Genomic DNA, 12,785 nt, shown 5'->3' on the forward strand with positions numbered 1-12,785 from the left:
TGGCCAACTCTGTGCTGGGCCTCGGAGGGGGACCCTGATAGCACGCCCAGGCACCTGCAGTCTGTGGGGACTGGAGGAGCGAGGGAGAGCCCAGCAAATGTGGGGTCTACTGGGACAGTGGGAAAGCCAAGAGGCAGGCGCTAATGTGGGCACGTAGCCTGACACAGCAGTGATGAGACCCGATACCTCGGAGGATGTATCCAGTTTGAGGGGCGGCTGCTCGGCCACGCAGCGGAGATGGGCCCTGACCTCCTCTTCGTCACTCTCATCATAGGAGTCATCCAGGTCGTAGTAGTATCCTGATGACAAGAACAGCTGTATTTAGCTGGGGAAGAACACTCCGTTCTCTAGTGGATGGACATGGGGCAGGCACCCCTGTGATCTTTGTGCAGACCCACCCATCAGGCCAGGCCCTGCTGGCCCTTTTCGTACCCTGAAACCTCGATTGCTTTCAATCCAGGTGAAAATGTGCATTAGCCCCGAGGCCTAGAACTTTTTCAGGAATGGCAGGCAGGGGCAGCAGGCAGGCACCAGGCTTGGCTTAGACCCATAGCCCCCAAGTGGCCAGGCAATTCCTGGGCTGACACATCCCCAGCAGGGGACCCTTCGTCACACAGGACTGGGGCTGTGTCCATGGCAACCCAAGACTGTTTGTGCACATCAGCTCACTCCTGCTGTGGCCATCTGGGTCCATTACCCAGGAGGGGACACGCACACTCAGATCCCGTTGTCTCAAAGGCACAGAGCATGCACACAAACTCAATGTGCAGAGAACAGCAGCAGAATCCCTGCACCCAGGGGCTCCCCACTCTTCCTTCACAAGGTGAATAGAGGAGAAAGTCCTTCTTGGGCCCTCAATCTCGCCTAGACCAACCACCCAGGAAGTCTCGGCCTCGGCCCCAGCTTCTGGCTAAGAGACTGAATACAACCCGCATAGGACCCCAGTTTCCAGCAAGAGACAAGAAACTGGTCTGGGGCCTCTGATCCCTCCTGGTCACGTGGGGGTTGCAGGTGGAGACAGTCATTCTCACCTGTTCTCCTTGGCTCTTTGGGGAGCTCAGGGCGCTGCTGGTTGAGCCCCCCTCCCCTCACTGGAGCAGGAAAGAGGTGGCCAGACCTCCTGCTTTCGCCCTGCCCAGGCCTGACTGCCTGCAATTGATGGCAGCTCCCTATACCAACCCCTGCTGGGCTCAATAGTCTCCTCCCCCGTTACGATGGACTATTAATATTTAAAACTGCCTTATTAGCCTCTGTTCATCATTTATTAATCATGCATTTCTGTGGAACCGTCTTTACAGACAGGCTTTGATTTGGCTTTTTGGGACAATTTGCATTTCAGCAAGACAGGCAAAGGCCCTGGGTCTATCTCCCAGCAGAGGTATCAGGTAGCTACACAGAAGCCAGTGCCCTTGCTCCCTGGAGCTGCTAAACCCCGAGCGGGAGGCAGGGGTGGTAGGAGGGGCTGAGTGGCGGGCACTACGGCTCTCTAGTCCCGGGAGGTCAGACGCCACCCAGGGAGACCGGACCTTTCTCCTGGGCCTCCCGCCGCCTGCGCTCTTCCAGGTCCAGCTTGCTGACCAGCCTCCGGCGCTGCTGCAGGAACTCATCAAAGATGTAGGCGGGGTCAGAGCCGCGTGGTGCCGGGGGCCGGTAGGGTGAGCCCGGCTTCAGGGGTCCAGTGAGTTCCCCAAAGGGGGGTGGCTGGGTGAGGGAGGCCCGCTGCTGGCCCAGGATGGTCTGGGTGGACTTCTCAAGCTCAGCCAAGAAGGGCCCAGGCCCGTGAGGAAAGGCCTGTTGCTCCAGGCTCCCTGACTCCCGTGGAGGCGGCTGGTACTTGTCCAGGGGGGTGGCCTCGCGCTTCCGGGGCCCTTCCTCCATCTTTTCTGGGCCGTAGACCCGTTCCACCTTCACCAGCGGGACTGCCGCCTGCCGGCCGGGCTCGAACAGGGCAGGGTGGCTGTGCAGAGGGTGACTCTCGGGGGCCCGTCGTGTCTCCAGGGTGCTGTCCATCAAGGACACCGGGTTCCAGAGGGCCGTGGGCACGGAGTGGTGCTGGGGCTTGGGCGAGATGAGGGGCGGGGGCCCGCCAAAGTGCTGCGGGGGGTCTCGGCTACCCGGCTCATGACGGTTTGGTCCCGGCCTAGAGAGTGAACAGACCAAGCCGTTAGTCATGAGAATGGGCATGCCAGCCACCCAGCCATGGGCCTCCCAGGCTGCCTGCCAGGGCCCGGGTGTAATAGGCAGCTTCAGAGATGGCCCAGACGGGAGCCCCCTTCGAGAGCCAGGCGCTAGAGGGGTGCAGAGGCCTCCTTCTCTAAGCCACCTGGCCAGGGCCTGGAGGGAAGGACGCAGCTTCCACTCCTCACCTGAGTGCTGGCTGTTTCCCAAGACTCCACTTCCTCTCCAAACAACTTGAGGCAAGTGTGTGTAGACCTGCTTTTGTGAAGACACGGAGGCTGGGGGTGGACTCTGCTTGCTGAGGGCACAGAGATGGTCTCAGGCCCAGGCCAGATTCTCTTTCTATCTGGTTTCTCACCCAAAACCTTACAATAGCTCATTCTATTCCACCAATTCCTGAATCCCTATCACCTTCCTTAAGGACAGATCCTCATCTTTGTTTTCCATAGGAATCCCATTACACAGAGAAAAAAGACAGGACTCTGACGCCAAAAGGGTGACCCTGCTATTGGTACCCACCTCCCAACATGCCAAGCAGTGGGCAGATAACAGGGTGGGCCGGCTGCCTTCAAGGTGGCCTTAACTCCTCTCTCCACACTGTCCTTGCAGACAACAGTAAGAGAGAAAGAGACCAGCTTCCAGGGCTGCCCAGCCCAGTGACAGGGCGGGGGTGGGGGGAGAAAGACCCTCACAGCCCGGGTGGGCCTGAGCCACTGCTGACCCCCAGTGGTTCCCGTGAGAACTGCAGCGGCCCCACATGGCCCTGAAGCAGGAGCTGGGCTGGGGCCTGACCAGGATGTCCACCAGACCAAGCAGCTTTGCCACGCAGTCCTCCTAAACGACTCTTTCCTTCATGCATTTAAACAAGCTCCAACAAAAGGCTACTTGGTGGTTGTTTTTCCAAAGTATCTATTTTTTAAGGGAAGTGCTATGCTGCCCAGGAGACCAGGGCAAGGTCGGAGGGGATGGAAGGGGTAGAGGCAGAGGGCACTGCAGGTACAGGACCAGACTGTCAGGTCTCTCCCTGCCTGGCCAAGTAAGGAGACGTTTAACCACTGCCGAAAAGCCCCCTCCTAGTTTCTCCGGGGTGGGACTCAGACTGGGCGAGGTCCCTGATGCCGCCGTAGCACCTTGATCGGCAGAGTACAAAAGGGAACCACAGCAAGCTGTGTGTCCTTAGGCAAACAACAAAGGAATAAAGCCCATTAGCAGAATAAATATTTCAAGCACCAGAGCCAAGCACCGAATGGTTTTCTAGCTCTGAGCACAAGGGCTGGTCAGAATGTCAGATTCATGCTGTTGTAAGGCTGAGCGTGCCACCTGCTGCCGTGGGGACCATGAGGCCGGGTGAGAGCTGGGAGCCCTGAGGTGGAGGCCACTCCTGCTGGAGCCCTGACAGCTGCACCCGGATGTTGGGGCCCTGAGCTGAGGAAGATGCCTGAGGGAACCAGCGCTCCGGATTTTACCAGGAACATGAACCTGTGCTGGCTGCTCTCCCAGTCCCCTGGCTGAGAGGGGAGTTAGAGGAGCAGAAAGCAGCTCGAACACAGACAGGACTCAGCCTCTCTGTGGCCTCAGGGAAACAGGGACCGTGAGCAGCAGAGAGCAGGCCTGAGGCTGCGGGAAAACCCAGCCAGGGGGTCTGCCCACAGTTCACTCCCAGTCACACCCCATTAGCCAAGTGAATCCCCTCGCTGGCCCATTCAACATTGGATGTTGAGGTAGGGCCGCTGGATGGGCCAGCCAAGCCCAGGACTCAGTAAGAAAATGTCAGCCAAAAGCTGTTGGAAAGAGGGAGGGAGCAAGTGGACATTTAAATGCCTAGACACCCGAGTGCTTCCTATTCCAGGGCAGCACGATGGGTATCAAGAGCTGGAAGGGCCCTAGCTGGTTTGGCTCAGCGGATAGAGCGTCGGCCTGCGGACTCAAGGGTCCCAGGTTCAATTCCGGTCAAGGGCATGTACCTGGGTTGCGGGCACATCCCCAGTAGGGGGCGTGCAAGAGGCAGCTGAATCGATGTTTCTCTCTCATCGATGTTTCTAACTCGCTATCCCTCTCCCTTTCCCTTCCTCTCTGTAAAAAAATCAATAAAATATAAATTAAAAAAAAAAAAGAGCTGGAAGGATGCTCAGAAATCTCCCTGCCCAACCTTCTTTGTGCACTGCTGAGGAAACTGAGGCCCAGAGAAGGGGGCAGTATCTGGTGTCCCCGGGTCCCTAAGCCAGGCCGACAGGGCTCCAGAGGTTTGGCGGGTTCTCCAACTCTGAGTTAGAATGAACCCTGGAGAGATGGGGAGAAGGTGGGGACAACAGACGACTGCCAGACAGACAGGTGGGAGCAAGGAGGCCTAGGGGGCAGCTATGAGGAGGGGGCACTGGGGCCAAGGTCACAAGTGTCAGCAGCCGGGGGCCCAGAGACAAGCAGAAGTGCCTCCGGGGAGTTCTTTAATAATGGGCCCAGGAAATGGGTATATGTTTTGTTACAAAAGCAAAAGTTAATTTTTTACTTAAAAATTAAAAGTGGTACCTTTCTCAGCCACTTGAAAACAGAGGAAGATAGAAAGAACAGACTACAATGATCAGTTAAAGCATCTCCCTCGTGCTCTTGAAATGCCATGCAGGTCCCTGCTTTGGACCTTGGCTTGGTGGGCTTTGTTCCTCAGGGACAGGGTGCCTCTGAGCACCTCCTCTCCCTCCTCAGAGTCTCCGTTTCCTCGTGGGCAAACAGCAGTTAGAACATGAAAACGAAATGCAGTAAGTGAAGGCACTCAGCAGGATGCTGGGCAAACCACAGGCGCTCAATAAATGTGACAAATGCCCCTCTCCATGCCCCCTGACCCAGTGAGCCCTACCTGGCGCTCTCGGGCCTGTGCTCGGGCTCCGTGGGCACTGGGGGCCGGCCTATGTCCAGGTGCTGCTCTAGCACCTGCTGCCGGAACTCCGACACCTGCGACTGCCGGTCCTCCTTCTCCTGCCGCAGCCGCCGCTGCCGCGCCACCCACTTCTCCTCCTCATTGGTGCGCTGGATGAGCAGGGCCGTGGCGGCGCTGCTGCCCGGCAGAGAGAAGATGCCGTGGTTGGAGAGAAGGCTGGGCATGGTGTGATGGGGGGCGGGTGCCGGGTGCAAGGGGTGCTGCACAGGCTTGGGCGCCTGCAGGCCCGCGTCCTTCAGCTTCTCTGTGGGAGGAGAGAGGCCGTCACATCACAGCAGGATCCCCGCACGCCAGGCCCAGGTGGCTCCTGCCTCTTTCTCTCTTGAACCTGACTGCCCAGGACCAAGACAACCAGAGAGGGCCTTGTGGATGCTCTGGGGAAGCATGCCTCGTCCCACGGGAAACGTGGCCGCTGGCAGGTGCTGCTCCCACCCAACCCGGGGCCAACCGACCTGAAACGGGTGCTGGCAGGCACATGCTGGCTCACCAGAGCAGACTGTCAGTTTTATAAATCATGCAAGCCGGTTGTTAAATAAACCCTTACTGAAAGTTAGATACATCCTATCTAATAAAGAGGGAATATGCTAATTGGCCTTCACGCTGTCGCAAAGATGGTGGCGCCCACAGCCAATAAGGAGGGAATATGCTAATTGACTGCCCCACCCTCAAAGATGGTAGCGCCCACAGCCACAAGATGGCCGGCAGCGGAGGGCAGTTGGTGGCGATCAGGCCAGCAGGGGAGCAGTTAGGCGTTGATCAGGCCGGCAGGGGAGTGGTTAGGGGGTGATCAGGCTGGCAGGGGAGTGGTTAGGGGGTGATCAGGCTGGCAGGCAGAAGCACTTAGGGGCAATCAGGCAGGCAGGCAGGCCAGCAGTTGGGAGCCAGCATTCCTGGCTGAGGGACACCCCCCCCCCTGGAGAGGGTGCAGGCTGGGCTGAGGGACACCCCCCCCATAATGAAATAAAATGTTAAAGCAGCCATGGTGGGAGTCTACACCATGGAGCTGGCAGAAGCTACAGAGTCAGGCCTGCCCCTTGGAGAGCTGTCAGAACCTGCCAGCACACCCCTGCAGCCAGCCCACCTCCAGGGGCCTAGGCCTGTCCCTCGGGCTCACCACCCTGTGTACCTGCTCGGGTTGGAGTCAGCTGCTCCGCGGACTTGACCCGCTCCTCTGAGGTGTGGCCACGCAGCCCGTGCAGCTCAGCCACAGGCAGGAAGGCTGGCTCCAGTGCCTTGGCGGCCAGCAGCTCCTTCTCTCGGGCCCGCTGCTCGCGCTGGCGCTCTAGCTCCCTCTCCCGCTCCTTCTCGCGCTCGCGTTCCAGCTCCTTCTCCCGCTCGCGCTCCTTCTCCCTTTCCCGCTCACGCTCCTTCTCCCGCTCACGGTCAGCTTCCCGTTCCCTTTCACGTTCACGCTCACGCTCACGCTCACGCCGCAGCTCCTCATCCATCTGCAGCCTGTGGGAGCGGAAAGGGAGCCTGAGCTCCACTGTGAAGGGGAACCAGGACAGCCCACTAACAAGAATTCCCAGACGTGAGGAACTGACAGCCACGCCCGAGGCTTCCATGGGAAACCCAGCGTTCTAACCTGCAGAGCGCGGGGCGTTAGGAACCCAGCCTGTAAGACATGAGTTGTGTACTAACGCCCGAGGCCTCGCTGAGAGCTCCTGCCAGAAGGCGGTGATCCCAACGGTCACCAGAAGCATTAGCGGCCACTGTCCCGTTTACAGGCGAGGCGACTAAGGACAGGAGTGGCTGAGGAGCCACCGAGCCACAAAGCGGCCAAGCCAGGCCCCGTCTCGGGCTTAGCTCCGCTCCGCCATGGGGCCCGGGGCAGCTGGCCTGGGACGTGACTTACCTCTCGGCGCTGAGGCTGGACATCCGCTCCGAGTGCAGTGCCGCCAGGGACGAGTGGGACAGCTCCGGGGGGTAGCGGACCCCGGAGAGGTGAAGGTGCATGGCCGAGGGGTGCAGCGGAGGCAGGGAGCCGGGGGTGGGGATGGGGTAGAAGGGGGACCGCAGGGCGGATAGGCAGTAGGAGTCGTCCATCCTGTGCCAAGAAGACAGGCCAGTGAACACCAAAGTTAAAGGGCTAAAGGCTGACCCCCCAGCCTCCACAAAGGCCCAGCTGAGGCACATCCATGGCCAGCCCGAAGCCCCTCGCTGACAGAAGCCCCTGGATGCCGACAGCCCGGGGTGCCAAGGCCCTGCCTGCCACCCAGAGGCTCATCCAGGCCAGCACCTTCCCGGGTCTGACCAGCAGGCCCAGGTGGGCGGCAGTCTGCGCGTCACTAAAGCCCCGTTGGGCTGGGCAGCTTCTACAGAGAGTGACCCCACATTCCACTGGGTGGTACACAGCGGAGGAGCCCCTCTCTTCGCCATGGAACCTGGTGCTGCTTATCAGCAGTCCTGCCTGGGGAGCCACTGACAAAGGCAGGAAGTGGGGAATTTCCACCAGGGCAAACCCCGATGGCCAATGTGGACGGGTGGGGGGCTGCCCCAGGCTCTCACTGGGAGTCAGGCCCCCAGGACATGAGAAACACATTCCTGGCCAGGTTCCATTTTGCCATGAGCAGACCAGCCTGAACCCGACTCAGTGGGGACCGTGGAGGGCGGTCTCGGACAGCTCACCTGAAGGCCGGGTGGGGGAAGGGGTGCGGAGTCAGGTAGCTGGGGTGGTAGTAGGCGGCAGCAGTGGCCGGGTCCAGGCCGAGGGGAGGTAGGGAGGACATGCGGAGGTCCTCGGCGGTGTGGTAGGGCCGGAAGCTCCTCAGGTAGTCCTCGGTCACCGTGCTGGGGGGCACCACGTGGTGCACAGGCCGCTGGAGGCTGCAGCAGGGACAGAGAAAGGAGATGAGCGGAGGGCCCGCTCCAGCTGGGAAAGGGGTCAGCTTCCCCTGCCACCATCTCCCTCAGAAGGTCGAGTCTCTGAGGACGAGTCTCCGAGGACGGGTTCCAGCTCTTGCTAATGAGATGCCGGTGCTGGCAGGAGGCCCAGGGCACAGAGGTGGGCAGCCTGGCTCCTAGCCTGCCTGGCCCCTCGCTGTCTGCACCAGCAGGCACATGTCTGCTATCTGCAGCCCAGAGGCACCCCTGTCCCAGGAACCAGGACAGGGTGTAGGCAGAATGGGAGAGCCAGCCATCATCTCAGCATGGACACGGACAGCAGGCGCAGACCGGCTGCGGGCCCAGGGCTCAGCCACCATCTGGTGGTCCTCAGCCTCAGCTGGTGCAGGCTCCCAGCTCCCGGCTCCCGGCTCAGCCCCAGGGACCCAGACCCTGAGCACTTGCAGCCACCCCAAGCCCCCAATCTGCACTTACTTGAGTGGTGGGAACCGGGAGTCCTGCACCACTGAGCTGGGGGAGATGCCAAAGGGATAGGGGGTGCTGAGCAGGTGGGAGGGAATGGCCGGGCCCCCCGCCTTCTCCTGGGGCAGTGGGGGCTCCACGATGAGGCGTTCTCGGCCGCTGCTGCTGCCCCGAGAGCTGGTGTCCTGGGGGAGAGAGAGCAGTGGGTCAGGGTTGGGGTGGGGCGGGTGAGGGAGGGCCTCCGACAAGCACCACCCGGTCGTCCTGCAGACTCACAGAACAGCCACAGGTGTAGTGCATGTTCTAGAAAAGTCCTTTCCTTACGGTTTTCTACCCAAATCTGTGGTACACGTGGCGTTGGAGGCAGAAGGGTGAGAAGGGAAGACACGGGTCCCAACGAGGGACAGGTCTGCACTGAAACCCCCTGGGGGGCCGTTCCCTCCTGGGTGCAACGGGGAAGGGCAGAGCCTCCCTCCAGGATTGCTGGGGGCACCACGACGAGCACCCAGTGTCCACGAGGGGACAGGGCACAGAGCAGGGGCTCCCCACCCCGCACAAACACCCACACACTTTCCAGCATGGAGGTCCCACAGGCCACATTTGCTCTGAGCCCAAACTTGAGGAGTGAGATGCGGCTGGTCCCAGCACCCGCTCTCCCAGGAAGCGAGCTCTGCCAGCAGCAGGCAGAACAGAAGCAGGGGGCCCTGCCCGCTGATCTCAGATGCTCATAGGCATCCCCAGGGGCCACGGCCTCGAGGTGCTGACGGCTGCGGGCCTGCCTCACAGACACCGTGACCCGAGGTGCCCACAGAGTGACTCAGCCTCAGGAAGACGGCGCTGCCCCCAAGATCAACACCCCGAGCTGCTCCCCGCCAACCCCTGCGGCGGCCCTGGCACCAACCAGAACAGGAAGCTGCAGGGCCTCGACTGGCCAGACCTGCCTGGGGACCCCTTCGCACACACCGAGGGGTGAGATGGCAATGGGCTGCGGCCCCACCTGCCCCAGACTCCTGGACAGAGAGAAGATGGAGCCCAGGGACCGAGAGAAAGGGCTGGCCCAAGGCAGGAAGGGGGAGCAAGGGGCCTCTGCCAGGGCCAAGGGCCAGTGTGCCCCCCAGCCAGAGAGGGGCGGTCTGCGAGCTTATCCAGGTGTCCAGCCCCAGGAACCACACCATCGAAGGTTCTGACTATCTTGTGGTTTCTGTGGCTGAAAGGCAGCCGTGCAGCCAGGCTCAGAGAGCGCTGGGAGCAGCCAGGGGCGCTCACTCGGGATCCGGGAGCAGCGCCACCGGGAGGGCTCCGTCACTGAGCCCGCGCTTGGCTCCACTCCGCCTGCCCTGAGCTGCAGCCAGACTCCCAAGCCCGGTTCCTACCAGGCCTTCCTCCTCGTGGCCAGATCTGCACGATGTCAGGCCCGACCACTACTGACCAGACAGCAACGGGGCTCGGAGAAAGCAGGTGGCGCTCCCAGAGCACAAGCCCAAGTTCACCGACTCCAAACGCACAGTGTTCCCACCTTGCCACAAAATGCCGCACCCCCCGAAAACGAGGGAGGCCACGACCCTCGGACTGTCTTGCTGAACTGGCAGGCTGAGGAGCACACCCCGGAATGACCACTGGACACGTGGTGGCACGCCTGGACCCGAGGCCTGACCCCCCCCAGGGGACCCCGACCCTTGATCCTCCAGCTGCGGCTCTCCCCGCTCTGCTGTCATCAGATCAGGAGGTGGAGGTGTCAGAGCCACGTTTATCTAACGACCCCCGGGCGGGCGGTGAGGGACGGATCACCGCGGCTGCCCACCATCTTCACACTGGCCAACGGGACACCGCGGGGCAGGCCACTGACGGGGTGGCCGAGGCTCAGGAGAAGGGCCCACGTGTCCATCAGCCTATTCCCCAAACAAGCTGGGCCAGGCAGCCGCGTGCACTCAGCCTCCGGAAGGCACACCAGCGGTAATTAATTGAAGGAGACAGGCTGCTGATTGGAATTCCTAATGAGCAGCAACATCTGTTCCCATCCCCTGTGCGGCAGCGCCCTCGCCCTCCCCTCACCGCGAGGTCCTCCCGGGTTCACGAACTCTGACTTGCCCTTCCCAGAAGGGTGTTCACGTGGTGGGTGTCAAGGATAGGACACACACGCACCCATGCCCTGGGTCAGTCGGAGCCCACAACTCCTGCCTCCCGGTTTTCCAGGGACTTCCATGCAGGGGCTGGCACCTGGTCTCGGGGTCCTCCAGTTGCCTTCGTGGACAGTAGGGGGGCTCCCGGGTCACCTTAGGAGATGGCTTCTGTCTGGTCCTGGATGACCCCTTATATAACTGCCCTGTGCCTCAGTTTCCCCATCTGTCAAATGTGCCAATTGCAGTGCCAGCTCATAGAGCAGCAATGACGGTGCCCAGGTATAGACAGGAAATGGGTGAAGCACGGGGCAATGGGGGTTAGGGGGCAGCTCACACAGCACTGCACCACCAAGCCTACAGGTACCCCCACTCCCAGCGCTTCCGTCCACACTGAGGCTGAGGGACCATCTCCAGGTTGGGCTTGCTGGTTCCCCCTCACACCCTCACCCTGCCGGGCACAGGGCCAGGCCAGCCGAAGTGCAAGGTCTGTCACGTGGAGGTACCACGTCCCTGCACCAACCAGCTCCAGGGGCCCACCCCTCACGGGGGCCACCACGGAATAAAGCCTCCTTCTCCCCTCAGGGGACAAAGCCCCGCTGAAAGGCAGCTGGGCCAGATGGCACCTTGCCCCGGCCTGGCCGAGACAAACAAGGAGTCGGAGAGGCCAGGGGTGGAGGGGAAGGTGGCAGAGGGTGGGTTCAGCAGGCCAGACCCACGTGCCTTCTGTCTGGCTGGTACCCTGCTGAGCTTGTGACAGGCAGCTGGGAATGAGGTCACCTGGCTTGGAGGGCGCACAAGGGCTGCCCAGGGTGGGATGGGCCCAGACAGCAGTCCCCAACCCGGGCCAAGCCTAGGAGGCTCAGCTGCCACCCCAAGGCACCCCAAGAGTGCCGGCTGGGCTCCCCCTGCTGTCCCCGGCGGCCAGGCACGCACCGAGGAGCATCTGTGGGCAGCTTTTATTTCTGCACCACGGCTGCATGGCTGCAGGCGCAGCTGTAGCGATGAAAGAAAAGACGAATGAGGGGGAGGCAGGGAGGGAGGCAAATCCTTCATTCTCTGGTGATTAGAGAGGTTTCCAGTCAGACAGACAGGACATGCCCTGTTAGCTTTAAAATAGACGATTTTTCATTTCATCTGTCCCTTCCAAGCTCCCACAACCTGGGGAATCTGAGTGACCCCAGCGAAGGGGCCCAGAGCCCCCGGCCCCCCACCACGCAGGAGGCCCCCCGTGACTCCTGGCTACACTTTAGGAAGCTGCTCCTCTCTCCGGCCCTCAGCCTCTCCCTGAGCCCCCTCCCCAGAAGGATTGCATTCTCCCCGAGCCTTTGTGCTGAGCTGATGAGCCATACATCAGCCGCTAATCCAGCTCCCTTCCTCCCGCCTCCCTGCGGCATTAGTGTTTCATTACCCGCCAATGGCTGGAGCAGATCTATGGCCCGGCCCTCTCTCTGGGGTTAGCACATGTTTCTGGGCACAGAGCCGGGGAGGGGCCTGCAGCGGAAGGGACTGTTTACAAGGCGCCCTGGGTCCCGGTGGGTGGGAAGATGCCCCTCTTGGGTGGGAGCAAAGGGGACACTTGGGGCTGTGGCAGCCGTCACCAGCCAGGGACACAACAGGACGCAGCAACCACCTGGACCCGAGTGAGTTAGGGGAGAGGCGAGGAGCCGCAGCTGTCTGAGCCAGGTGGCTGGGCCGGAGGTCAAGGCTGGCCGCCAGGTGGCCGCCAGGGAGACTCTGGGAAAGACCCCCTGTCCTCCCTCAAACCAGGACTAGGGGGCAGCGGTGGCTGCTCCGAACCCCTCTGGCCAGAATCTGCCTACCAGCCCCACCCTGACCCTCAGTCTCCAAGCTGCGCACAGGGTGGCGCGAACGAACCACGTCAAGGCAGCAGCTTCTAGGCAGTCACAGCACAGGGGGCCTCGTGGGGGCAAGGCAGGGTCACACCCGGGGGTTCCAGGCCACAGCTGTGTCCACGGGTGCCTTGGGGACCCTCCCCGTAGGTCAGGGCCTGCCTGGCGGGTGCCACCCCCACCCTCCGGGGCAGAAAACAAGACGGAGCCTGATGACACTGATGCCCACCCCCTCCCCGCAGAGCAGCGCTGGGACGGGGCGAGGTGGGAGTCCCCCCTCCTCTCTGCTTTCTTTGTGGTTTAATTAGTATTTCCCAAGTGGTGCCATCCCTCAGGAGCTTGGCAGGAGATCCAGGAGCGGCACAGTGACAGTGTTCTTATTAGGAAGGGCTCCTGGGG

General features: G+C 61.4%; 1 protein-coding gene across 5 annotated transcripts in view; it reads right to left on the reverse strand.

The window, feature by feature from the left end:
* Window positions 1–12,785, reverse strand: part of GSE1 (Gse1 coiled-coil protein) — a 416,692-nt gene that overhangs the window by 11,324 nt on the left and 392,583 nt on the right. For all 5 annotated transcript variants that reach the window (XM_023752559.1, XM_006087012.3, XM_023752558.1 and 2 more), the window contains 7 exons: window positions 8,429–8,601; window positions 7,739–7,936; window positions 6,966–7,157; window positions 6,237–6,565; window positions 5,030–5,354; window positions 1,527–2,140; window positions 187–299 (listed from right to left, as the gene is read on the reverse strand). In XM_023752559.1, coding sequence (XP_023608327.1) covers window positions 187–299; window positions 1,527–2,140; window positions 5,030–5,354; window positions 6,237–6,565; window positions 6,966–7,157; window positions 7,739–7,936; window positions 8,429–8,601 — 1,944 coding nt within the window. The remainder of the gene's footprint in view (window positions 1–186; window positions 300–1,526; window positions 2,141–5,029; window positions 5,355–6,236; window positions 6,566–6,965; window positions 7,158–7,738; window positions 7,937–8,428; window positions 8,602–12,785) is intronic.

This window comes from Myotis lucifugus, unplaced genomic scaffold, assembly GCF_000147115.1.
Source record: "Myotis lucifugus unplaced genomic scaffold, Myoluc2.0 scaffold_35, whole genome shotgun sequence".
NCBI lineage: Eukaryota > Metazoa > Chordata > Mammalia > Chiroptera > Vespertilionidae > Myotis > Myotis lucifugus.